We start from the raw sequence: 22,793 nt of genomic DNA, 5'->3' as shown, positions 1-22,793 counted from the left end.
TTTTTTCAGAATTAGTGGTGACCATAAAGGGTCCCCAAACATCACTATGAAAAGGTAAAAGGGTTTTGAAGAACGATAAATAGTTTTAGTATAAGATTTACATTGGCTTTCGGCCAATAAACAACTTTCACATTGAAAAGATAAAGGATTCAACCTTTTAAACAAAGATGGAAACAAATGTTTTAAATAAGAGAAACTAGGATGACCCAACCTATAATGCCAAACCATTATTTGATCATGAACAGAAAAAGAACTAATGCTAATTAGCCCTTGAACAATTTTATTCTTAGAAATATTATCTTCAAAATAATAAAGACCATTAATTATCTTAGCACTGCCAATCGTCTTCCTTGAACTCTGATCCTGTAAAAGACAATGAGAATCATGGAAAATTACACAACAATTAGAATCTCTTGATAATTTACTTACAAATAGAAGGTTGTAGGTTAGATTGGGAACATGAAGAACAAATTTAAGGTCTATTCCCTTGGACAATTTTATAAGACCTTTTCCTGCAATCGATGAGAAATTACCGTCTGCAATCCTAACTTTTTTTTTCACATGAGTAAGGTTTATATGAGTCAAACAAATTAGAAGAATTTGTCATATGATCAGAAGCTCCAGAATCAATTATCCATGGAACATAAGTTGGGAAAATACATTTTAAAGCATTTATTTCTTTACTTGATTGTGCAACAGAAGCATTAGGAATACCAGATGAAGACGAGGTGGATTTCAGCAGTGCATGAATATGAGTCATCTGCTCTTTTAGTGAAAGGAATAGCCTCGACTTCATTGGCAGTAGGAGTGCGACCAGATCTTTCAGCCTTACTCTTCCAATTTGTTGGTTTTCCATGGAGTTTCCAGCAAGTCTCACAAGTGTGGCGAGGTTTATTACAGAAATCGCACCAAACACGAGGTTTCTCATCAGCTTTGGGTGGATACGAGGTGTTCCTACTGTAGCCTCCTCCAACAGCAAGAGCTGAACCTTCAATAGTAGTGCCAAGAATCTTTTTTCCCAACATCACGCTCCTCCTATTCTCCTCTCTTCGAACCTTTGAAAAAACTTCACCTATTGGAGGTAAGGGCTGCCTTCCAATGATTCTCCCCCTCACCTCATCAAACTCAACATTGAGCCTAGCTAAGAATTTGTAAATTTGGGTTTTCTCAATTGTTTTCTTATGATGTTTACCATCTTCAGCAGATTTTCACTCATAAGTATCGAAGAGATCTAAGTCTTGCTATATTCGCTTCAATGAATTGAAATACTTTGTAACGCTGTCCTCCCCTTGCTTTATTTCTCCAAGTTTGAGATTCAACTCAAATACTTGAGAGTGGTTTTCGAGATCCGAGTACTTCTCAATAACATTGTCCCATAGTTCTTTTGCAGTAGGATAGTACGTATAATTTGAGTTGATATCTTCCTCCATGGAGTTAACAAGCCATGCCACGACCATAAAATTTTCAGCATCCTAGGTGTCGTAATTTGGATCTGTCTTTGCTGAAGCCTTTTTCTCACCATTCAAATACCCCATTTTTCCTCGACCTCTCATATACATGTGAACCGATTGATACCATCTCAGAAAATTATCAACATTCAAATGAGTGGTGGTGATTTGGACGGAATGGGATTCGGCATTGGTGGATTTGGTTGGAATTGGAACAATGGTGGAATCGGTGGGAATGGCTTTTGTGGTGACTTATTCGCTAGTGTTTGTCATGGTGGAATGCGATTTCTTTGGTGCGATTTAGGGCCTAGGTGCGACAAGGGAAACAGTCGACAAAACGATTTAGGGTTGGTGCGATTTTTTGGGTTTGATTTATTGCTCTGATACCAAGTCGACAAAAAAGGTTTATTTTTGTAATTCTATTCTATATATACAACTGTGTATTTATCATGTACAAGAACCTTATTAAGGGAAACAATCATATAATAATAACTGAATAAAAAATACAGAATAAAATCTCATAACTATCCCCTAAAATCATGGAACAATAATTGTAATTTCTATCCTATAGCTATACACAGATTATACACGCATTAGAGAAAAGATTTTCCTACATATCCCTCTAAACCAGTCAAAGTTTTTACCCAACATCTATCTTAGATCGTTTTCAAAACCCCCAAAATTTAGCCAAGGACAAAACAAAAATTCTCATAGGTAAGTCTTTCTCATATAGCTTCATATCCCTAGCATCATTGTAACAAAATGATAGGGTCATCCTGTACAAAGGGTCATCTTGTACAATCACACCCAATGCATCATAACAAAGATATGAAAGAAGGAAATTGTGAGTATGTATTGTGTCAAGGAATTTGAGAGCCTTGTTCTCTCCCAAAAGGTTACAAATCTTAGCAAAATTCCCCACAACTATAAAACAAGCTTATACTCCACATGACGACGTTTGCGATCAGCTTAACTTTTCATCTTTTGTTGAGCACGGTGCAAATCAAATTTGAGCAGGAGCTGAAGCAGTAGTGGAACCATGCTCAAAACGGACTACACGTGGTGGGTCACGATGGTACAAGGCCATTAATAAGGAGTCGTGCTGGTAGATGCGTGAAATGAAGTGTTGTACTAGAATTCCACCCAAGATAGCTAGCGAACCCAAAGGTGAGGCCTAGATCTCATAAAATAGAGATAATTTTTAAGGCATCAATTTTCTACCTCTGCTTTGGCCATCTGATTGAGGATAGTAAGTCATACTATGCTTCAGAGTAGTACCCTGCAGACGGAAGAGCTCCTTCCAAAACAAACTAACAAAGATTTTATCCCGATCAGACATGATGGAGCGAGGGATTCCATGAAGTTTAACCACATCACGAACAAATACTGTTGCCACAATGGCTGCCTGATAGGGATGTCATAAGGGAACAAAATGGTCATAATTGAGCGGTCAACCACCACTAGAATGGTAACCATTGGAAATAGGCAGCCCATTGATGAAATCTATGGAAATATCTCTCCACACTTGATCTAGAATTGGTAAAGGTTGTAACAATTCCATCGGTGATTGTGCCAAATGTTTGTGCTACTGATAAATGGCACATTGAACCCCAAAATGACCACCAACATTGCTGCCAAGGTATTCCTGTAACATTAGGGGAATGTAAGGTGAATGAGATGAAAGGACCAATTGACCTTTATATTTCAAACACCCCTATACCAATGTAACACCCGTGCTCCTTGCTAGAAGCAAGGTTGTTAGCTACCTGTTGTTGCAAATCAGCAACTTGAATAACACGAGGAAGAGATTGAGTAGACATGGAGGGCTCTTGATGGATGCAAGAGAGCATCTGCTGCTTTGTTCATCAAGCCAGGTCAACATTGAATATCGAATTATATTCGAGTGAACTTGGCGCATCATAGCTTTCGAAGAGACCCAAGATTTACAAAGGTTAGGATTGCCCTATAAAGTAACCCAAGTGCCCTTACTTTAAATTTCATTACCAATGATTTCCAATTATCCTGCATATTCCCCAATCTTTCAAGCCATTCAATTCCCAAAATGGCATTCGAGCTTCCCAAACCCAATAGTAAAAAATCAGTTTCCAACCGAAGAGCACTCAAATCCAATTCCATTTTATGACAAATGCCCTTTGTACGAACTATGCCACTCATGCCAAGCAACGCCCCATAGCAAGTAGTAGAAGGAATACTAGTAGCTTTGACAATGCTCATGGACACAATATTATGGGTGGCACCACTATCAACAAGGATAGTCGCAGGGTGGATGCCAATGTGGCCAACGGGCTTCATAGTGTGAGCAAAAGAAACACCCACCAAAGAATTGAGAGAAAGAGTGGCCAGGGTTTCCTCACCCAAAGTGTCTGTCAGTGAGTTTGGCGATGATGGTGGAGAATCTACAGCTACGGGTGGGTCGTCATCCTAGAGAACCAAAAGGCTTTGGAGCTGCTTGTTTGGGCACATGTGACCACGATTCCACTTCGCCTCACACGTATAAGAGACCTCGCGAGCGTCCTCAGTCTCCAGCATTTGATAAACGGTGGAAGCTCCTTTGCTAGACACGAATGAGGAAAGTTGAGAGGTGGTCATTAGGGAGCTAAGGCTGGACTGTGTCAAAGTAGCCACTATAATGGATTTGATAGTTAAGAATAAAGCAGAGAGAATGTTTTGAATTGTATTTTCTTGTATATTTGACCAAGACTATGAGAGCCCTTTTATAGGGACTATACAGAGTATTTACAATAAATAAAAAGAATAAAAAAACCTATAAATAAGGAAGCATATAAATACAATAAAAGTCTACAACTGTCACAGTAAAATCATATATTTGTGAATTGATTTGCTAGCTGTCAACACTCCCCCTCAAGCTTGACTGTAAATATTAATAAGTCCAAGCTTGTTTGTGAGAAAATCAAAAACTCGTTCAGAAAGTCCCTTAGTCAGTATATCTGCCAATTGTTGATCGGAGTGCACATGTTTGATACTTATGATCCCTCCATCAATCTTTTCTTTGATAAAGTGACGATCCACTTCTACATGCTTGGTTCGGTCGTGATGAATAGGATTATGTGCTATACTGATAGTGGACTTGTTGTCGCAGAATAGTTGGATAGGTGCTTCGTATTCTATCTTTAATTCTTCGAGCAGCCGTTTTAGCCAAATCACCTCACATACCATGTGGGCTATAGCTCTAAACTCTGCTTCTGCACTACTCCTTGCAACAACGGTTTGCTTTTTACTTCTCCAAGTGACAAGATTACCCCATAGTAGGGTACAATATCCTGATGTGGATCTCCTATCATCAATCGATTCAGCCCAGTCAGCATCTGTAAAGACTTCCACCTTTCTTTCATTTGTCTTTGTGAAGTATAGCCCTTTTCCTGGAGTTTGTTTCAGATATCTCAAGATTCTATATACCGCATTGAGATGACCTTGACAAGGATTGTGCATGTACTAACTTACTAGACTTACAGCAAAAGCAATGTCTGGTCTAGTGTGAGATAAATAGATGAACTTCCCTACTAATTGCTGGTATCTTCCTTTGTCCACTAGATCACCTTAAAGCAATTTAGTCTTGTCTCCAAGTTCAATTGGAGTTCCACTAGGCTTGCTGCCAAGCATCCCAATTTCTTTTAGGAGATCAAGAGTATATTTTTGTTGAGATACAAAAATACCTTTTTTGCTTCTAGCAATTTTCATACCTAGAAAGTATTTCAATGCCCCCAGATCTTTGACTTCAAACTCCTTTGCCATCATTTCTTTGATTCGAGTTATCTCCTCATTATTACTTCCAGTGATAATAATATCGACATATATTATTAGGATAGTAATTTTACCTTCTTCTGAATGTTTAATGAACGAAGTGTGGAAAAAAATACACTCTTGATTGTTATTTTTACTTCTAAAGGAATAGCCTTTAAATATGCTGAGTACAAAGGAATATTCTAGGTATAAACTAATTTACATTAATTACACCTTAGCTGTAAAAAACTAAGTAATAATTCAAATTATTTCTACACCCTCCCTCAAGCTGGTGCATACAAGTCCCACATGCCCAGCTTGCACACTTGCTCATCACAGCTTTCTTTTGATAATCCTTTTGTTAGCAAATCAGCAGCTTGTTGTTTGCTTGGCACATAGTTCTTTTTCTTCAATTTTTTCTTTTATGAAATGACGGTCCACCTCCACATGTTTGGTTCTATCATGATGAATTGGATTGTGTGCAATATTAATAGCTGTTTATTGTCACTGTATAGTCTCAAAGGATTCTCTCTTTGAAGTTGTAGTTCTTCAAGAACGCACTGCTTCTTGCAACAACAGGTTGTTTCTTGCTTCTCCAAGTAACAAGGTTTCCCCATACTTTGGTACAATATCCTGATGTTGATCTTCTGTCTTCAATTGAACCTACCCAGTCTGCATCTTCTATGCCTCTTTCTCTATTTTTTCTAAACAACTGACCTTTTCCAGGTGTCTTCTTTAGATACCGTAATATCCTGTAAACTGCCTCAAAGTGTTCTTCAAAAGGGTTGTGCATATACTGACTGACCAAGCTAACTGCAAAGGCAATGTCAGGTCTGGTGTGAGATAAATAGATTAATTTTTCCACTAGTCGCTGATACATCCCTTTGTCTACATGTTTCTCCTTTTCTTTCTTCTTTTACTTCCCTTTGGGTTCCACTGGGGTTGCTGCTGGTTTACATCCGAGCATACCAGTCTCTTTGAGTAGATCAATAACATACTTGCGTTGAGAGACTGAAATCCCCTGCTTGGTTCTTGCAAACTCCATACCCAGAAAGTATCTCATTTGACCAGATCTTTTACCTCAAATTCTTGGGCTAGTAGTCTTTTAAGCTCTTCCATTCCATTAAGGTCATTTCCAGTTAGAATCATATCATCAATATAGATAATAAGAATTACAATCTTACCATCTTGTGAGTGTTTGAAGAATAGAGTACGATTCGACCGACCTTGTTTGTACTCATGCTTCTTGATCACTTGATTGAACCTCTCAAACCATGCTTGTGGTGATTGTTTCAAGCCATAGAGAGATTTCTTTAAGTGACATGCTGTTTCTTTTCCATATTTTCCTTCGAGACCAGGAGGAATCTTCATATAGACCTCTTCTTCTAAATTTCTGTTTAGAAAGGCGATCTTAATATCAAGTTGCTGCAATGGCCAATCAAGATTAGCAGTTATTGATAGGAGAATTCTTACTGTGTTTAGTTTTGCCACTAGTGCAAATGTCTTTGTGTAGTCCACCTCATAAGTTTGAGTGAACCCCTTTGCAACCAGTCTTGCCTTGTATCTTTCTATAGTACCATCAACTTTGTGTTTCACTGTGAATACCCACTTGCATTCTACAACATGTTTGTCTTTTGGCTCAGGAACTATTTTCCAGGTACCATTTTTTTCCAACGCCTCTATTTCTTCTTCAACCGCTTTCTTCCACTTAGGAATGGACAAGGCTTCATCAATATTTTTTGGAATGATTGTCTCAATTTTGGCAGCAAAGGCTCTGAATTTTGGTGTGATTCTGCTGTAGCACACATACTTAGATATTGGATGTAAAGTACAATCTCACTCCCTTTTTGCAATGGGCATATCTGATTCTATCACACTCGAATTAGGATTATAATCAAATGAAATTGGACTCAAAGAATCACTTACATTGGGATTTGTCACTGGTTCAGACTCATAGGAGACGAGATTCGTAGTAGGCGGTATTACTTGATGTTTGCCCCGTCGTCTAGTATAAACCAACAACTCTTTTTCTGAATTTATTTGGTCTGTCTTTTCCATTTCAAAAGTGGTTTGTTCAGAATTTAGCACAGAGTTAGACTCAATTGGCGGACTAGACTCAGTTGGTGGATTAGATTCAATGGGTGGACTGAATTCAGGTCCTACCATTGGTAAACAGGTATCCCAACAGTGAGTATTCTTAACAATCCCTCCCTGAAGCGAAGTGTTGGGATAAAAAGGTTGCTCTTCATTGAATGTGACATTTGATGAGACATTAAGGCTACGAGTGAGAGGGTTGTAACATTTGTAGTCCTTTTTGGTGGAAGAATACCCAAGGAAAATACACTTTTGAGAACAAGGATCAAGTTTGGTATGAGTAGGTCCTAAAACATGAACATAGGCGGTACAACCAAACGTTTTTAGTGGATTATCTGAGAGTAGGTGGGTTCGAGGATAAATCTTAAGAAGAGAAGATATTGGAGTTTGATAGTGTAAGACACGAGAAGGCATTCTATTGATTAAATAGGCTGTTGTCAAAATAGCTTTTCCCCAAAAAATCTTAGGAACGAAGTAGTAAACATGAGAGCCCTAGCAACTTCTAATAGATGTCGATTTTTCCTTTCAGCAATCCCATTTTGTTGGGGGAGTACAAACACATGAACTTTGATGGACAATGCCATTAGAGATAAGATAATCACCTAAGATGGAATTAAAATATTCTGTACCATTATCAGTGTGCAGAACTTGAAGATTAGCTTGAAATTGATTTTTAATCATTGAATGAATTTTTTTGAAGGTGGCAGCGGCATCAGATTTGTCTTTTAAAAGAAACACCCAAGTTAAACGAGTATGATCATCTATAAATGATATAAACCAGCGAGTATTAGAGATATTGGTAACCCTGGATGGCCCCCACATGTCACTATGAATGAGAGTGAAAGGATGAGATGCCTTGTAAGGGCGAGAACGAAAAAAACTTCGAGTATGTTTTGCAAATTGACACACTTCAAATTGGAACATGTTCAAGTGTTTGTTTTTAAACAGACTAGGAAACAAATGTTTCAGATAGGGAAAACTAGGATGTCCTAATCGATAATGCCATCACATAATATCAATATTAGAAGCAGTATAGTCAGAATGCAACATTTTATTACCTTGAGCAGATAAAGGGTCAACATCAAAGTAGTACAGCCCGCTATATGCTCTTGCACTTCTAATCGTCTTCCCCGAGGACAATTCCTGGAAATCACAGTGTAAGGGTGAGAATTTCGCAATACAACCTTGATCAAGGGTAAGTTTGCTAATTGGGAGGAGATTACAAGATAGATTTGGCACATGGAGGACATTTTTAAGATTAAGGAGAGGAGATAGATAAACGAAACCTTTACCCGCCACAGTTGATAGAGAGCCATCAGCAATTTTTATTTTACTAGTACCTGGACAAGGACTATAAGTAATGAACTGATGAGATTGACCAGTCATGTGGTCAGATGCGCCAGAGTCGACGATCCACGACGAAGTTTGAGCATTAAACGCAGCAAAAGTGTTTGGAGTGGAGAGAAATCCCGGAGAGTTCAGATCTGGTGTGGAAGGTTACTTGAGAAACGTATGGAGTGGAACAATCTGATCTGTGGTGAAAGGGAATGTACCACGCTGAGTAGCAGTTATAGCGCGCCCTTTAAAATTGTTTTCAGCAACGGAGTGGTGAAGATTAGGCTGTTCAAAGTGATGGGTAACAACCTTAGAGAGCGTTTTTGAGATTTCAGTGATGGTGGAATTATCGCAAGTGGTGTTGAGATCAGTTGGAGAAGTGACCATGGTCGATTTTCAATGGTCAGAAAGGAAAAATTAGAGGAAAGGTGCTGGCTGGGAAGAAAAAATAAAATTCGTGAACAGTATCGCGCGTGAGTAGTGACGCGCGTGAACAATATCCGCCGGTGATCTGGAAGGTGGACGCTGGGGTTTTGTTGATTAGAGGCTGAGCAATCTCTCTGTGGTGGAGGTGAGAAGAGAAAACAACTGTAAAATAGTTTTCTAAGGTTGAACCTCAAGAGTACCAAACCCTAATTTTTGAAGAAAGGGCAGAAAAAATAAGCCTAATTTTGGAAAAAAAAACTCTCAAATTTTAAGCTCTTAAAGCTCTGATACCATGTGAAAAAAGATATACTCTTGATTGTTATTTTTACTTCTAAAGGAATAGCCTTTAAATAGACTGAGTACAAAAGAATATTCTAGGTATAAGCTAATTTACATTAATTACACCTTAGCTGTAAAAAACTAAGTAATAATTTAAATTATTTCTACACAAAGTATGGTCGGTTTGACCTTGTGTGTAGCCAAGATTTTTGACGACTTTCGAGAATCGATCGAACCAAGCTTGAGGAGATTGTTTTAGGCCATATAGTGACCTATTAAGCTTGCAAACAATTTTGGCATTAGAAATTTCTTCAAAGCCTGGTGGTTGGCTCTTGTAAACTTCTTCTGCCAGTTCTCTATTCAGAAAAGCATTTTTTTACATCAAGCTGATGTAATTCCCAATCTAGATTTGCTGCAAGTGAGAGTAGGACCCTGATGGTATTGAGCTTGGCAACTGGAGCAAAAGTCTCAGTGTAGTCAATCCCATAGGTTTGGGTGAATCCCTTTGCTACCAGCCGTGCTTTGTACCGTTCAATAGAGCCATTAGCATTATACTTGACTGTGAACACCCATTTGCACCCCACAACACTCTTATCAAGAGGTAATTCCACTAAACTCCAGGTATCATTCTGTTTGAGTGCTTTTATTTCTTCCAGTACTGCTGCTTTCCACTCGGGAATTTTCAGAGCTTCTTCAATGTTTCTAGGAACAAATATATTTGACAAACTAGAAGTAAAAGCTTTAAACGAAGATGATAGTTTTGAATAAGATATAAATTTGGAGATGGGATGTTGAGTGCAAGACCTAGTACCTTTCCTCAATGCTATTGGAACATCTAAATCGGAATTAGTGTTTGATTAGGGATTACTTGACTCATTTGAAGGTGGAAGCTCTATCCCCAGATTGGTTTGGTTTCTTGACTGTGCTGAGGATTCATGATTGGATTATTGCTTTGAGATTTATGTCTCCTTGAATATACACGCAACTCTGGTTGTTGCTGTAGTTGTTGTGGAGGATCTATTTCTGCTTCGATACTAGGATTATCATCATGAGTGTGAGTAGAAGTAGGAGCAAACAAATTATTTGGAAGAGATGAAACAATGGTAGGTTGACTGGCATAGGATTATGATCATGAGTGTGAGAAGAAGTAGGAGCAGACAGATTATTTGGAAGAGATGTGTTAGGCCCGACTACCTGCAGTTCTGGAATTAATCCAATAAAACAGTACCAGAACAGAAAAAAACAGAACAAATAATCCAAGCTGATCAAGAAGCTGTGAAATGTATATTAATCAGCCAAATTGATACAGATTCCACAGGGATTCGAGAGCCTGGGACTCTCCAGAGCCTGGGACTCTCCAGCAGTAATTAGCAAAAGCTAGTACATGCATAACATTCTCTTTCCTCCTCACTGAATATATTCAGCTACTCCTCATTATTATCTACAATTACTAAACAGCCCCTTCCTATAGACCGAACTACCCCTGGTGCGTGGACTTGGTTCTCCTAGCATAAGTGAACCGAATAGGAGGCCTAACAAAATGAAACGATGGTAGGTTGACTTGTAGGCATAGGTTGACTTATAGGCAACTCTAGCCCCCTTGACCACTGAGCTTCTTGCTTTTGATGACTATTGTTCTCCCCTGAAGCGAGGTGGGAGAGAAATATGGAGTGTTTAAAAAAAAAGTAACATCACTAGAAACAAATGTTTTTTTAGTGAGTGGTCAATAACATTTATAGCCTTTTTGAGTTGAAGAATATCCAAGGAAAATAGTCTTGATGGCTCTCGGATCAAGCTTGCTATGACCTTGTGAATGAACATGTACAAAGACTAGGCAGCCAAATGTCTTGACAGGAAGAGTGTTTGTGGAAATGTGAGGATAGGAAGTTTGAAAAATGGAATAAGGTGTTTTGAACTGTAGTGGCCGACTAGGGAGACGATTGATGAGATAGGTAGCAGTGAGAATGACATCTCCCCAAAGATATTTAGGGACATGCATAGTAAACTTAAGTGATCGAGCTACTTCTAAGAGATGACGATTTTTTCGTTCGGCCACACCGTTTTGTTGAGGTGTATCAACACGAGCTTTGATGGATAATACCATGCTTGACTAAGTAAGGACTTAGAGTGGTATTAAAGTATTCCGTGCCATTATCTGTTCGTAGAACACGAATGGGCGTTTGATATTGAGTTTGGACCATTTGGTGAAAGTTTTGAAAAACTTGATGTGTCAGATTTATGTCGAAGTAGATAAACCCAAGTAATGTGAGTATGATCAATAAAAGTTATTAACCATCGTTTACCTTGAGAAGTAGTGATTTTTTAAGGGCCCCAAACATCACTGTGAACTAGTGAGAAAGGAGTGGATGGTGTGTAAGATTTTTTGGGAAATGAAGCCCGTGTGTGTTTAGCAAGTTGACATACATCACAATGAAGAAAATCAGAATTTTTATTGATAAATAAAGAAGGAAACAAATATCTTAAATATGAAAAACTTGGAGCCCAAGTCTATAGTGCCATAACATAATTTTGCTAGAAAAATCAGAACTAGAAACAAGGCTAGATACACCCGGCTGGTGTGTTATTTGAGGCTGATTTTGGAAAAAGTAAAGTCCATCATAAAGCCTAGCACTGCCAATCATCCACCCCGATAATAGTTCCTGAAATTGACATGAGTTTGAGAGAAATTTATCAATACAACGATTATCAGCAGTTAACTTGCTAACAGATATAAGATTACAGGTTAAGGACGGGACATAGAGGACTGATTTAAGAGTAAGATCAGGAGACAAGCGGATATTACCAATACCAACAATTGAAGACAAAGTACCATTACCAATTTTCACGCTAGAATTATTAGAACAGGGAAGATATGAATCAAATAAATGATATAAACCTGTCATGTGATCTGAGGCACCTGAATCGATAATCCAAGGTGTTGAAGAAATTTTTAGAGAAGTCAAAGCAGAATAAAAATTACCAGAGTGTGCTATTGAACATGAGGCCATATTAGACGCTGAAGTAGGAGCCAAAGATGACTGATTCGGAAGTTTATACAATTGTTCAACTTGTTCCTTACTAAATGTCGGTGGAGTAGTGGTTGGTAGTGTATCAGGATTTCCAGTACCTTGAATTTGATAAGCCTTTCGATCATTCTGGCGCCGAGGAGTCCAGTTGGCTGGTTTTCCATGAATTTCCCAACAAGTAGAACGAAAATGTCCATGACGCTGACAGTGATCACACCATGGCCTTTCACCCTTTCGATTTGGTCGAGGATCAGGATTAGACTTATTATTGGATGGATATTTGTACCTGTTAGAAGCTAGGGTAGAACTTTCAGGAAATTGAGTATTCTGAGCCTCAGAATCAGTCAAACATAACACGACGGCGAGCTTCTTCACGACGAGCCTTAGAGAAGGCTTCCTCGGTATCAGGAAATGGTAAGCGACCAACCAAACGTCCGCGTACTTCATCAAGATTACTATTTAACCCGGTAAGGAACTCGAACACACATTCCTTCTCGAGTTGTTGTCTTTGTTTCACACTACAGTCGGTACACAAAGGAGTGGTTTCAAGATAGAGATCGAGTTCCTGCCACAAATCTTGTAAATCCGAAAAATACTGGGTTACAGACTGAGTACCTTGCTTAATTTCTTTGATTTTCGTGCGGATTTCAAAGATTTGTGATGCATTATCAAGGTCGGAGTACATACGACGAGTCGCATCCCACACTTCCTTTGTCGTCTTGAAGAACAAGTACCTACGACTTATTTTCGGATCCATAGAATTAATTAGCCAAGCCAAAACAATTGAGTTTTCAGCCTGCCATACCTTATGAGTAGGATCAGTAGTAGGTGGGGCAGGAAGATCTCCAGTTATATATCCGAGTTTGTCGTGGCCACAAATCACAATTTTGACGGACTGCGCCCATTGTAAATAGTTTCTGCCTTCAAGCTTGTGTGCTGTAATGTGCAGAGAGCCACTATTGTGGCTGTAGAGTGACCCAATCGAGCTGCTGGATTGGTGTTGAGAGGTAATGTCTGAGTTTTGGAGAGTTTGAACAGAACCAGAGTTGGCAGTGGAAGAGGAGTCTCCAGCGGGAAGGGTTGCATCACCTACTGAGAGAGTCGTATCTGCCATTGTTGACGTAGAAGAAGACTCGAACACTGGAGAAAAGGAAGAGGAGTTTTACTGCTCTGATACCATAAAGAATAAAGCAGAGAGAATGTTTTGAATTGTATTTTCTTGTATATTCGACCAAGACTGAGAGCCCTTTTATAGGGACTGTACAGAGTAATTACAATAAATAAAAAGAATAAAAAAACCTATAAATAAGAAAGCATATAAATTCAATAAAAATCTACAGCTGTCACACTAAAATCATATATTTGTGAATTGATTTGCTAGCTGTCAACAGATAGAGAGTGGAGAAAATAGACGAGGAGGTAAGGTGGGGCTGAATGAATTGGGCAGAAACGACCCAGGCCCACGACCTGATCCCAGCGGATGTTAGATGTGCACTGCTCCTCTAATGTCATCTTTAAGCCCTTTGATAAAACTCATCCAATATATGGTCTGGAACATTGAACACATGAAAAGCCAGAGCTTAAATGGTGCTCTCGGATTGAACTCATTTTCTTCACCAACAAAAATTCTTCCGACAAGGACCCCACCGACGTAGCTCGAAACCTGGACAACAACAACTGCTTCAAGCCAGTCCAAGACATTATTGAGCAATGACGGTGTTCTCACTGAAACCAAGTGACCACATCCCCCTCCAGCCCAATAATAGCGACTTCTAACAAATGCGCATTTGTTAAACGATCTAACAAAAAAATACTTCTCGACTCGGAAAATCAAACCACGTGGGTTGTCGCCCGAAAAGGGAGCTCAAGTTGTTAATCCTTGCCAAACAAAGAGGTGCCTAGTCTGTCAGTAGACCCCTGACCAAGGCGATCGACACTCACGGCGGAGTCACCAAAGTCACGTTGAAGGTGCTGGTTCAATTGACAGACCAATAGTTCGAGGGTCTTCTCAAGCATAATAATCTGATCCACACTAGTTTTCAACGATTGAATCTCTCTGGGCAAGTGTTGGACATCACTCTATAGCACACTTGACTGTTCCTTGAGAGATTCAACCGTTGCCTCAAGCTTTTTAGCCATGGTGAATTGTAGTGCCTCTAATTCAAATTGATAGGGTCATCTTGCACAATCACACACCAACACCCCACTTTTAAGATAAGAAGGAAACTGAGAGTATTTATTGACATCAAGGAATTTGAGAGCCTTCTCTCCCAAAAGGTTACAAACCTAGGTGAAATTCTCCACACCTATAAATGACATCTCACCTTCTATTTATTTCTCTTAGCAGTAAAGCTCACCCTACTCTGTATAACCAATAATAGCCCAGCTCAATAATCCCAAGGCCTAATTAACTTTCCCCAACTGCAAAAGCGTTGTGTGATGCTAACTTTGTGGCTGATGCGGTTTGGCGACCACCGACCACGTGGATGCCTACATGCATAAGTGTAGGTGATAGGCAGTCTATCACAGAAATTACAAAAAAGTCTTGAAAACCAGAACCTGTTGGGATAGATGGCCCAATAGACAAAACATTCCTTAAACAGACACTATGTCAGGACAAGCTGAAAAAACTGTGTAGACAAATTGATACACGAACATGGTTGAGAACAAGATCAGATTCATTTATCAAAGAGAATCAGAATTTTGGTTGTCATTTTACTCTAGAGAATAGAATACCCTGTAGTCAAACACTTACGATAAAAACACAATATTAGTCAATAAAGCAAATATCACAAATATTTTCCTGGAAAAAAATGCAAGTTTTAATAATACAAAAGGGAATGTAAATAATATAATAAAGAATAGATATTTTTATTATGAAATATACGTTTTAATAGTCAAATAACTGAAATCAATAGCAAGAATATTCAGAGAATATTTGCTATTAAATATTATATTCAAACCCTTGAAACTCAAGAATTTGATGAACACAACTTGTCAGGACAAGATGAAAACCCATAGTGACGATATTTTAACATGTTGTGACAACTTTTGAGTAAAACATAAATTTTTTAAAAGACAACCAATTTAGGATTTAACTTGGCTTATGTTGACAGGAAATTTTTCTACATGAATTCCAAGGTTATGGACATAATCATGATATTTAACAATGAGGAGTTCTCATCTCTTCTGACAATGGTTTGCAGGAGAATCTTGTGAGTTGTATCATTGTGTGCTTGAGAGCAAGTCGTTTCTTGAAAAGATGACGGTCTTGGAACACACACTTCCATTTTTTTTGCCAATAAGGGAAGCAGAAAATGATCTTCTTTCATCAAATGCTATGGTATGATTGGTTTCCTGCATTGGCTTTGTTGACTTGCACTTTCTTCTTTCTGTACTTGTTCAGTTGTTCTCAATATTTGTTCTTATGGTTGCTTTCAGAAATTTATAGATCATATTGGAGAACTTTTACAGGCTTATGTGGATAGACGGGAACAGGTATGCTGTTGGTGTAATAGGAGATCACGTGTACCTTTTTTTAAAATATATATGTATATATATAGTATTATGAGTGTGGACACTAGTCCTTGATTTTGTTTTGGCCAAATATACCATATCAGTTGGTAAAAATTCGGTGAAAAAAAAAGTTTTCTAGTTTTGTAGTTAATGCCTGACCCCTTTCCAAACTTTCCTATTCTCATGCAGGTTCGGCTTGTGAAGGAATTGTACGGAAACCAAATTGGAGAACTTTATCATAGCCTGTCCTACCAGATGATTGAGTTTTCACTAGATGATTTTGATTGGTCTGCATTTTGTTTTTATGATTGCTTTTGGAATTTTACTTATATATTTCACTGAATTAATGTTGATTCTAATCTTGTACCTCAATCCTTTATGTTTGAAATTTACATTTATGTTTCCAACGAGATGTGTTTTGTTTTCTTATCTAAATTTTAGATCTTTTACAACAGTTTCAAATTTTTGTGCCTGTCTGTGGAAGCAGGGTTGTTTGCAATCTTTGTACCCTACTATTATTCTTGGAGTTTTGTACAGAAAAGATCCAGACTTCGAATATAAAAAAAATATTGGGGATGCATCAATGAATCTGAAAATAAAACTCGTGCTGGAAATAGTTTCAATTATTTATTTTTAGAATAGAAGTTACTTATCTGTTAATAGAAATCTCACCATGCTTCTGTTTATTTATTTATTAACTTTAAAATCTTTTTGATACCCCGTCCACAGTATAGACATTTTGGTGGATATTACAAAATCAAGCTTGTTAATCCAATTGCGTTGCTCACATATTGAAATATATGATGGTTATGCCTATATCTCTATCTTACTTTACAAATTATCTTTATGAGATTTTTAAAAGGTATCAAGTATAAACCGGATTAATTTATTATTACAAAACATTTTCTGATAACATGTTCATCTTGCTAACAATGTAAGTTTTATGTTGCAGTAAGGTAACCGTTGCACTTAGATATGTGGATCTTGTCTCTGTACTTCCTTCTCGTATCAAAGTACTAGCATGGCCAGTGCAACAATCCAAGAAAAATAGTTTGAATACATTGACTATGAGTAGAAAGGAAAATGAGATTATTGCAGGTCAAACTGGTCCCGTTCACCTGCTCTATGCCGAGGACGCATTACGAAACATGAGCCTACCGGAAGGTCGGACTTATTTCCTAAGTTTAACAATTTTTTACTTATCTCAGTTGAATTACAAATGGATGCTATTTTATACCCCTTCTTATGACTTACGAGGTTTATCTCTCCCAGTCAAACTGCGCTGTTCAGTGAGAAATCTTCTTGCTGTTATGTAGATTTTGTGTGTTCGTGTATTTCATGCGCACATGAATTATTTATGTATTTGTGTGTGTGTCTCTATATATATACCTGCGAGGCTGCTTTTGATTTCTTTTAGGAATATTAATGTTCACTATGCAAGGAGATGCATTACCTCGTTTACAGAAAAGTCTCCTATGGAATATTGCCATTAATGCTACCGGAATGTTTTTTGGGTCTTAGTTTAGATCAAATTACTTCAAAAGAATAACAGCAGTTTAAGCCTGTAACTTCTTATAGACATTTAGATAATAATGTAATAACATGTACAGACTCCGGAGCCTTTTTAATTTGAGACTTATTTTAGTGCTGTGTTTTATTTCTTGGAGATTCTTCTTTCCTCCTCTTGATTCTTATTTCTGCTTCCCGCTCCAGCTTATGCAGAGATTGTGCTGAATTTGCCACGAGCTCTGCAGCAAATATTTCAGTAGAGGGCTTCCTCTTAGTGCTTCATTCTCTTTTTCTGTAATGGTTTACTATTTGAAGGCAAGTTGATTGGACTCGAGCTCTTGGTTGGCTATCAAGAAATAAGATATAGCATTACTCTTCTATTTTAAATATAATGTTTATTCTTATCACTGTATATATTAGAAATGTATGGCCTTAGGCCCTTAGTTTACTACTGTCGGTGTCTTTTTGTCGATAAATACTTGTATCATACTATTTCATCTCTTCAAATTGTCATGACTTATTTCAACGGATACATCTGATGGGACTCAAAATTAATCCAGTGGTTTACATATCTACTAGTAGTAGGCTCGTGATGGACCAGTGAATCAGTTTGAAAAACAAGGGGAAAGAAAACTGACCCAAAACAAAATAGTAATCACTTTCCTTTTTGGTTCTTTTATCAACCAATCCTTGTCGAAATCTCCATCCTCAATAAGTTTCTCTCTAATCAATCACATTGTGATATATACATATCTCTGTGTGTGTGTGTTTGTGAGACTTGATATGAAATCATCTTGGTTAGTTGACTTTATGAAGGTGAAGGCTGCTATTTCCATTGCAATTCATACTTATGATGCTCTCTAGATCCATGTTGGTATTATTTGGTTTGTCCACTAGCAACGAAGAAGATGCATCATGTGAGTCACTACTGGTAACTATTCTTCAACATGGGCAAAGGCCATGTGGCAGTTTTTAAGGGCTCGGATGTATTATAAAAACGCTGGTAAACATTTAATGTTGTCACATGATAGTAATACTAGATGGAACACGCGCGTAGCACGTATAGAAAAATTAGGTTTTTTTTTAATTAAATTAATTAAAATATCACTTAATTATAATATAGAAAAGTTGCATATTTTTTTATACATATAAAATTAAAAAAAACTTAAATAACTAAAAAAATACATTATTTTCTAAAAGAAATCATATAATACGGTTGAGAAAGAATTAAATTAAATAAATATCCATCAATAAATTAAAACTTTTCACAAATATTTATAATTTGGATTTATAATATAAAATATTAAAGTAGATGCAAATATTACATTTTAACACAATACAATATTGACGGAAAAAGGAAAAAAATTAATTAAAATTATTAAAATCAAATCATCCTAATAACCTCAACAAAAAAAACTTTTAAAATTTAAACTTTAAACAAAATAAAAAAAAATGAATGCTTTTTTTTTAAAAAACCAATAAATACTTTTAAATAAATACCAAAGTATAGAGCAAACATAAAATAGAAAAGTGATAATATAGAGATAAATTATGAATGATAGATTATATGGTAATAATTGATTAAATAATTAATTAATTTTTTTATCAAGTGTAATTAATAATATTAAATTAAAAAAAAAGAGATATATAACTAAAATATATTCTCTACTACAAGATAAGATAATATAATTTGATCAAATTTACTAAACTAACTTTCTATTTAAATTTATTAAAAAAAACCCACTATTTAAATTTTAGCCTAAAAAAATTCACTCTTTTTTTAAATAAAAAATAAAAAGATGATCAAACCAAGATAAAATTTATGTGGGTCAAATCTTTTTTCAAAGAATGATATGAAAGTGCTACTATTGCGTTCACATAAATCTCATTCCTATCATAATTAATTGCTACTTTTTAGTATAGTAGACAGATTTTGTGTAATAAAATATTTTATATAATAACAACTTATACTTTTTATATGGAATTACTTACGATAGAGTATTTCAATTATGTTAACTTTACATTTCTTTGTTCCTAGAATAATATGTTTTTATTAACTAAAATTTTATCTATAATTTAAAAAAAAAATGAAAAATAGAGTAATTTTCATGATTTAAAATTTTATAATGTAATGCATTTTACTTTTAATAAGTTGTTGTATAAAAATGATTGAATAAAAAAGAATAATTATATTAGAAGAGTGAGATTATTACGTTGGTCTTGGTCTTGAATGAGAGAACAAATTTATTTAGAAAAAGCATGAAAAAGAAAATACATGAACCAAGCAATAAGACAAAAAAAAATGTGGATTAGTTGAGACTTTTATATATGTTATAGATATAGATACCAACAACAAATATTCCTTATAATCCCATATGGCCACAAAAGTGACTATCAGGCATAAAGAAAGTGTGGATTTATTGTTGAATCCAACAGAGCAGGTATATATGTATACATATATGCGTTATGGATTAATGCATGTATATATTTATATTATCATTAAGAGTTGTATTTTAAAAGCGTGCATACATATATAGGTACTTTTCTTCTTGTCCAATTCCCAACATTAAGTTGTCACATGATGGTATACAACCACGTTTTGACTCAGATAATATAATAACACTTTCTTCCTTAATCACGAGGAGTACTATAGCTAGTAGAAGCAACAAACAATAATTCGCCATCACTATAATTTTCAAAAGACTAAAAAACAACATCAATAAATATCAACAAAATGCCTTGCCTTTCCATTAAAACATTCCTCTCTGTTTTTAAATTCTCCGAACCCCACACATGATGTCATCCCCTTTACAGCTAAGAGCAGCCCACCTCCCATTATCCTCCCTTCCTTTTTTTACATTTGCTTACATAAACACATATAAACAATTCATTAAGACATAAATCATTGGAAAGCAACACTTAATCATTTCATGGTAAACTAAGCTAAGGTGAACTAAACTAAACTACTAGAGAGTAAATAGATTAAGTTAAATGAATTCTCCAACTCTGTTCTCTCTATCTTTTCTCTTTCTCCTCCTCCTCCTTAGTAGTCCTAGTACTACTGGTACTAGTCACCCTCACACTCATCTTCGGAAAGACTACTACAAAGACTCGTGCCCAAATGTGGAGTCATTAGTTCGAGCTGCAGTGAAAGAGAAGTTTCAACGGATCATCACAACAGCTCCAGCCACTCTAAGGCTCTTCTTCCATGATTGCTTCATCCGGGTTTGTTTTGTTTTTTGTTTTTGTTTTTTTACTTTTCTTTGTATTTATATAGTATGTTTTATTTAAAATGTAGGGATGTGATGCTTCAATAATATTGTTTTCGAGGAATGGCACTGGCACAGCGGAGAAGGATAACTCGGATAATCTTTCGCTGGCCGGAGATGGATTTGACACGGTCATCAGAGCAAAGGAGGCTGTTGATAGAGTCCTTGACTGCAAGCATAAAGTTTCTTGTGCCGACATTTTGGCTTTGGCTACTAGGGATGTTGTCAAATTGGTAAACTCTCCTTTTTCCAATAATTGACTGAATATTATTACTTTTCGAAATGCCTCCTCTTTATTACATTAATCTTCTTAATTAGTTTACTCACTTTAAAATATGATGTGCGTGAGTATTGATGTATATATATATATTTATGTGTATGTATATGTATATATACTTGTTTGGTGCAGACAGGGGGACCATTTTATGAAGTGGAACTGGGAAGACTTGATGGGAGAATCTCTACTAGAGCCAGTGTACGTCACCATCTACCTCGACCAGAATTCAGAGTGCACAAGCTCAAGACAATGTTTGTCTCACATGGTCTCAATCTAATCGACCTTGTTGCACTCTCAGGTAAAATACAAAACAAAAATAAACAATGAAACGTACTATGATGAGTATGTATGATAATGAGATCACTACAATTGACAATTCAGATGTGTTAGTTATAGTTATTTTTCTTTTTTTTTTTTAATTGTTTATTGTGTTTGTGTAGGAGCACACACGATTGGATTCTCCCATTGCAACAGAATAACGAAGAGGATATATAGTTTTAACAGCAAAACCAGAATTGATCCGACTCTTGATCTGCAATACGCAAAGGTGCTCCAACAGCAGTGTCCAAGAAATGTAGACCCTAGTGCTGTCACAGACATGGATCCAACCACACCCCAGACCTTCGATAACGCCTACTTCAAAAATCTACAACAAGGGAAGGGCCTATTCACCTCTGATCAAACCTTGTTTACTGACAAAAAAGCAAGAAATTTTGTGGACCTTTTTGCATCCAACTCCACAGCTTTTGAAGAGGCTTTTGTGGTTGCCATGACTAAGCTTGGCCGTATTGGGGTCAAGACTGGGAACCAAGGGGAAGTTAGGCGTAATTGCGCTCTTGTTAACTAGATTTTCATACAAGCTTACCTTTACTTTCGAAAGCTTTTTTTAACAATAATATATAGTTCTTTTAGATATCCATATTCTGACCTCTTATATACAAAGAGCTGAGAGAGAAATTGAATAGTAAAGCCTTTTGTGCCATCTATTAAGCTTAAAAGGGTATCTATTGTTATATTATTTTAAATAATATAATATTAAATAGTGTCATAAAATGTGATTTGTCACACATTATAACATATTATTGAGAGTTACAAAATCAGTTACAAATTTGTAACTCCTTAATATCACCTATTAATGTGTAGATTTTATGTTATACATTTTGATTTGAATTCATCAAAGCCATAAGTAAAATGATTGTTGGAGACATGATTTTAACCCCCATAATGTGTATGGAGGTTACAAAATCATATGGGAAGACGATAAAACCGTTTGGAAATGCAAATGTTGAGTTTTGTTGAAATTGGAGTTGTGGCTGCGGCCACTGATTATCCCTGGCCGCAGCCTGGGGGACAGAGGCCAGTGGCCCGGCTAGGGACACTAACAGCCAACTCCAACTTCTTTTTTTCATTTTGAACGGTTCTAACACCTCATGTAACACTAAAAACTCATTTTTAATTCTATAAACATCCAATTAAACATTGGTAACAACCACGGGAGTTGGTGGAATTTGAAATTCAAAGTGTAACGTTCCAAAATTTCCTAATAAGGCTTAGGGCCTTGATTAGGAGGCCAGGATGGCAATATATGGAATTATGTGCTTATTTGTTATATTTAATTATAATTATGTGATTATATAACTAGTTGTGCATGTTTAAAGGTATTAAATATGCATGTGGGCCCATAACCCACAAGTCCCAGAATCGAAACTTGGCTCTGATACCAAGTTGTAACGTCCTCCTACTAAGATGTGGGCCCATATGCGTATTTAATACATTTAAACATGCATAACTAGTCATATAATCACATAATTACAACAAAATATAACAAATAAGCACATAATTCCATATATTG

General features: G+C 36.5%; 2 protein-coding genes across 5 annotated transcripts in view; both read left to right on the top strand.

Moving 5' to 3' along the window:
- LOC133804375 (uncharacterized) overlaps positions 1–17,929 on the top strand; it is a 29,792-nt gene extending 11,863 nt beyond the window's left edge. For all 4 annotated transcript variants that reach the window (XM_062242541.1, XM_062242542.1, XM_062242540.1 and 1 more), the window contains 5 exons: positions 15,577–15,713; positions 15,812–15,868; positions 16,076–16,173; positions 16,839–17,050; positions 17,600–17,929. In XM_062242541.1, the coding sequence (XP_062098525.1) occupies positions 15,577–15,713; positions 15,812–15,868; positions 16,076–16,173; positions 16,839–17,050; positions 17,600–17,655 (560 nt within the window). In that variant the 3' untranslated portion in view covers positions 17,656–17,929. The remainder of the gene's footprint in view (positions 1–15,576; positions 15,714–15,811; positions 15,869–16,075; positions 16,174–16,838; positions 17,051–17,599) is intronic.
- A 2,243-nt stretch (positions 17,930–20,172) lies between these two features.
- LOC133804913 (peroxidase 16-like) lies at positions 20,173–21,862 on the top strand. Its single transcript, XM_062243017.1, has 4 exons — positions 20,173–20,620; positions 20,694–20,897; positions 21,074–21,239; positions 21,382–21,862. Exons 1-4 carry the CDS (start codon positions 20,387–20,389, stop codon positions 21,786–21,788), a joined length of 1,011 nt encoding a protein of 336 aa, XP_062099001.1. The 5' UTR covers positions 20,173–20,386; the 3' UTR covers positions 21,789–21,862.
- The last annotated feature ends 931 nt before the right edge of the window (positions 21,863–22,793 follow it).

The sequence above is a fragment of the Humulus lupulus genome, chromosome X (assembly GCF_963169125.1).
Source record: "Humulus lupulus chromosome X, drHumLupu1.1, whole genome shotgun sequence".
NCBI lineage: Eukaryota > Viridiplantae > Streptophyta > Magnoliopsida > Rosales > Cannabaceae > Humulus > Humulus lupulus.
Note: the sequence above shows the minus strand (reverse complement) of the source record. Positions and strands in the feature narration are given on the sequence as shown.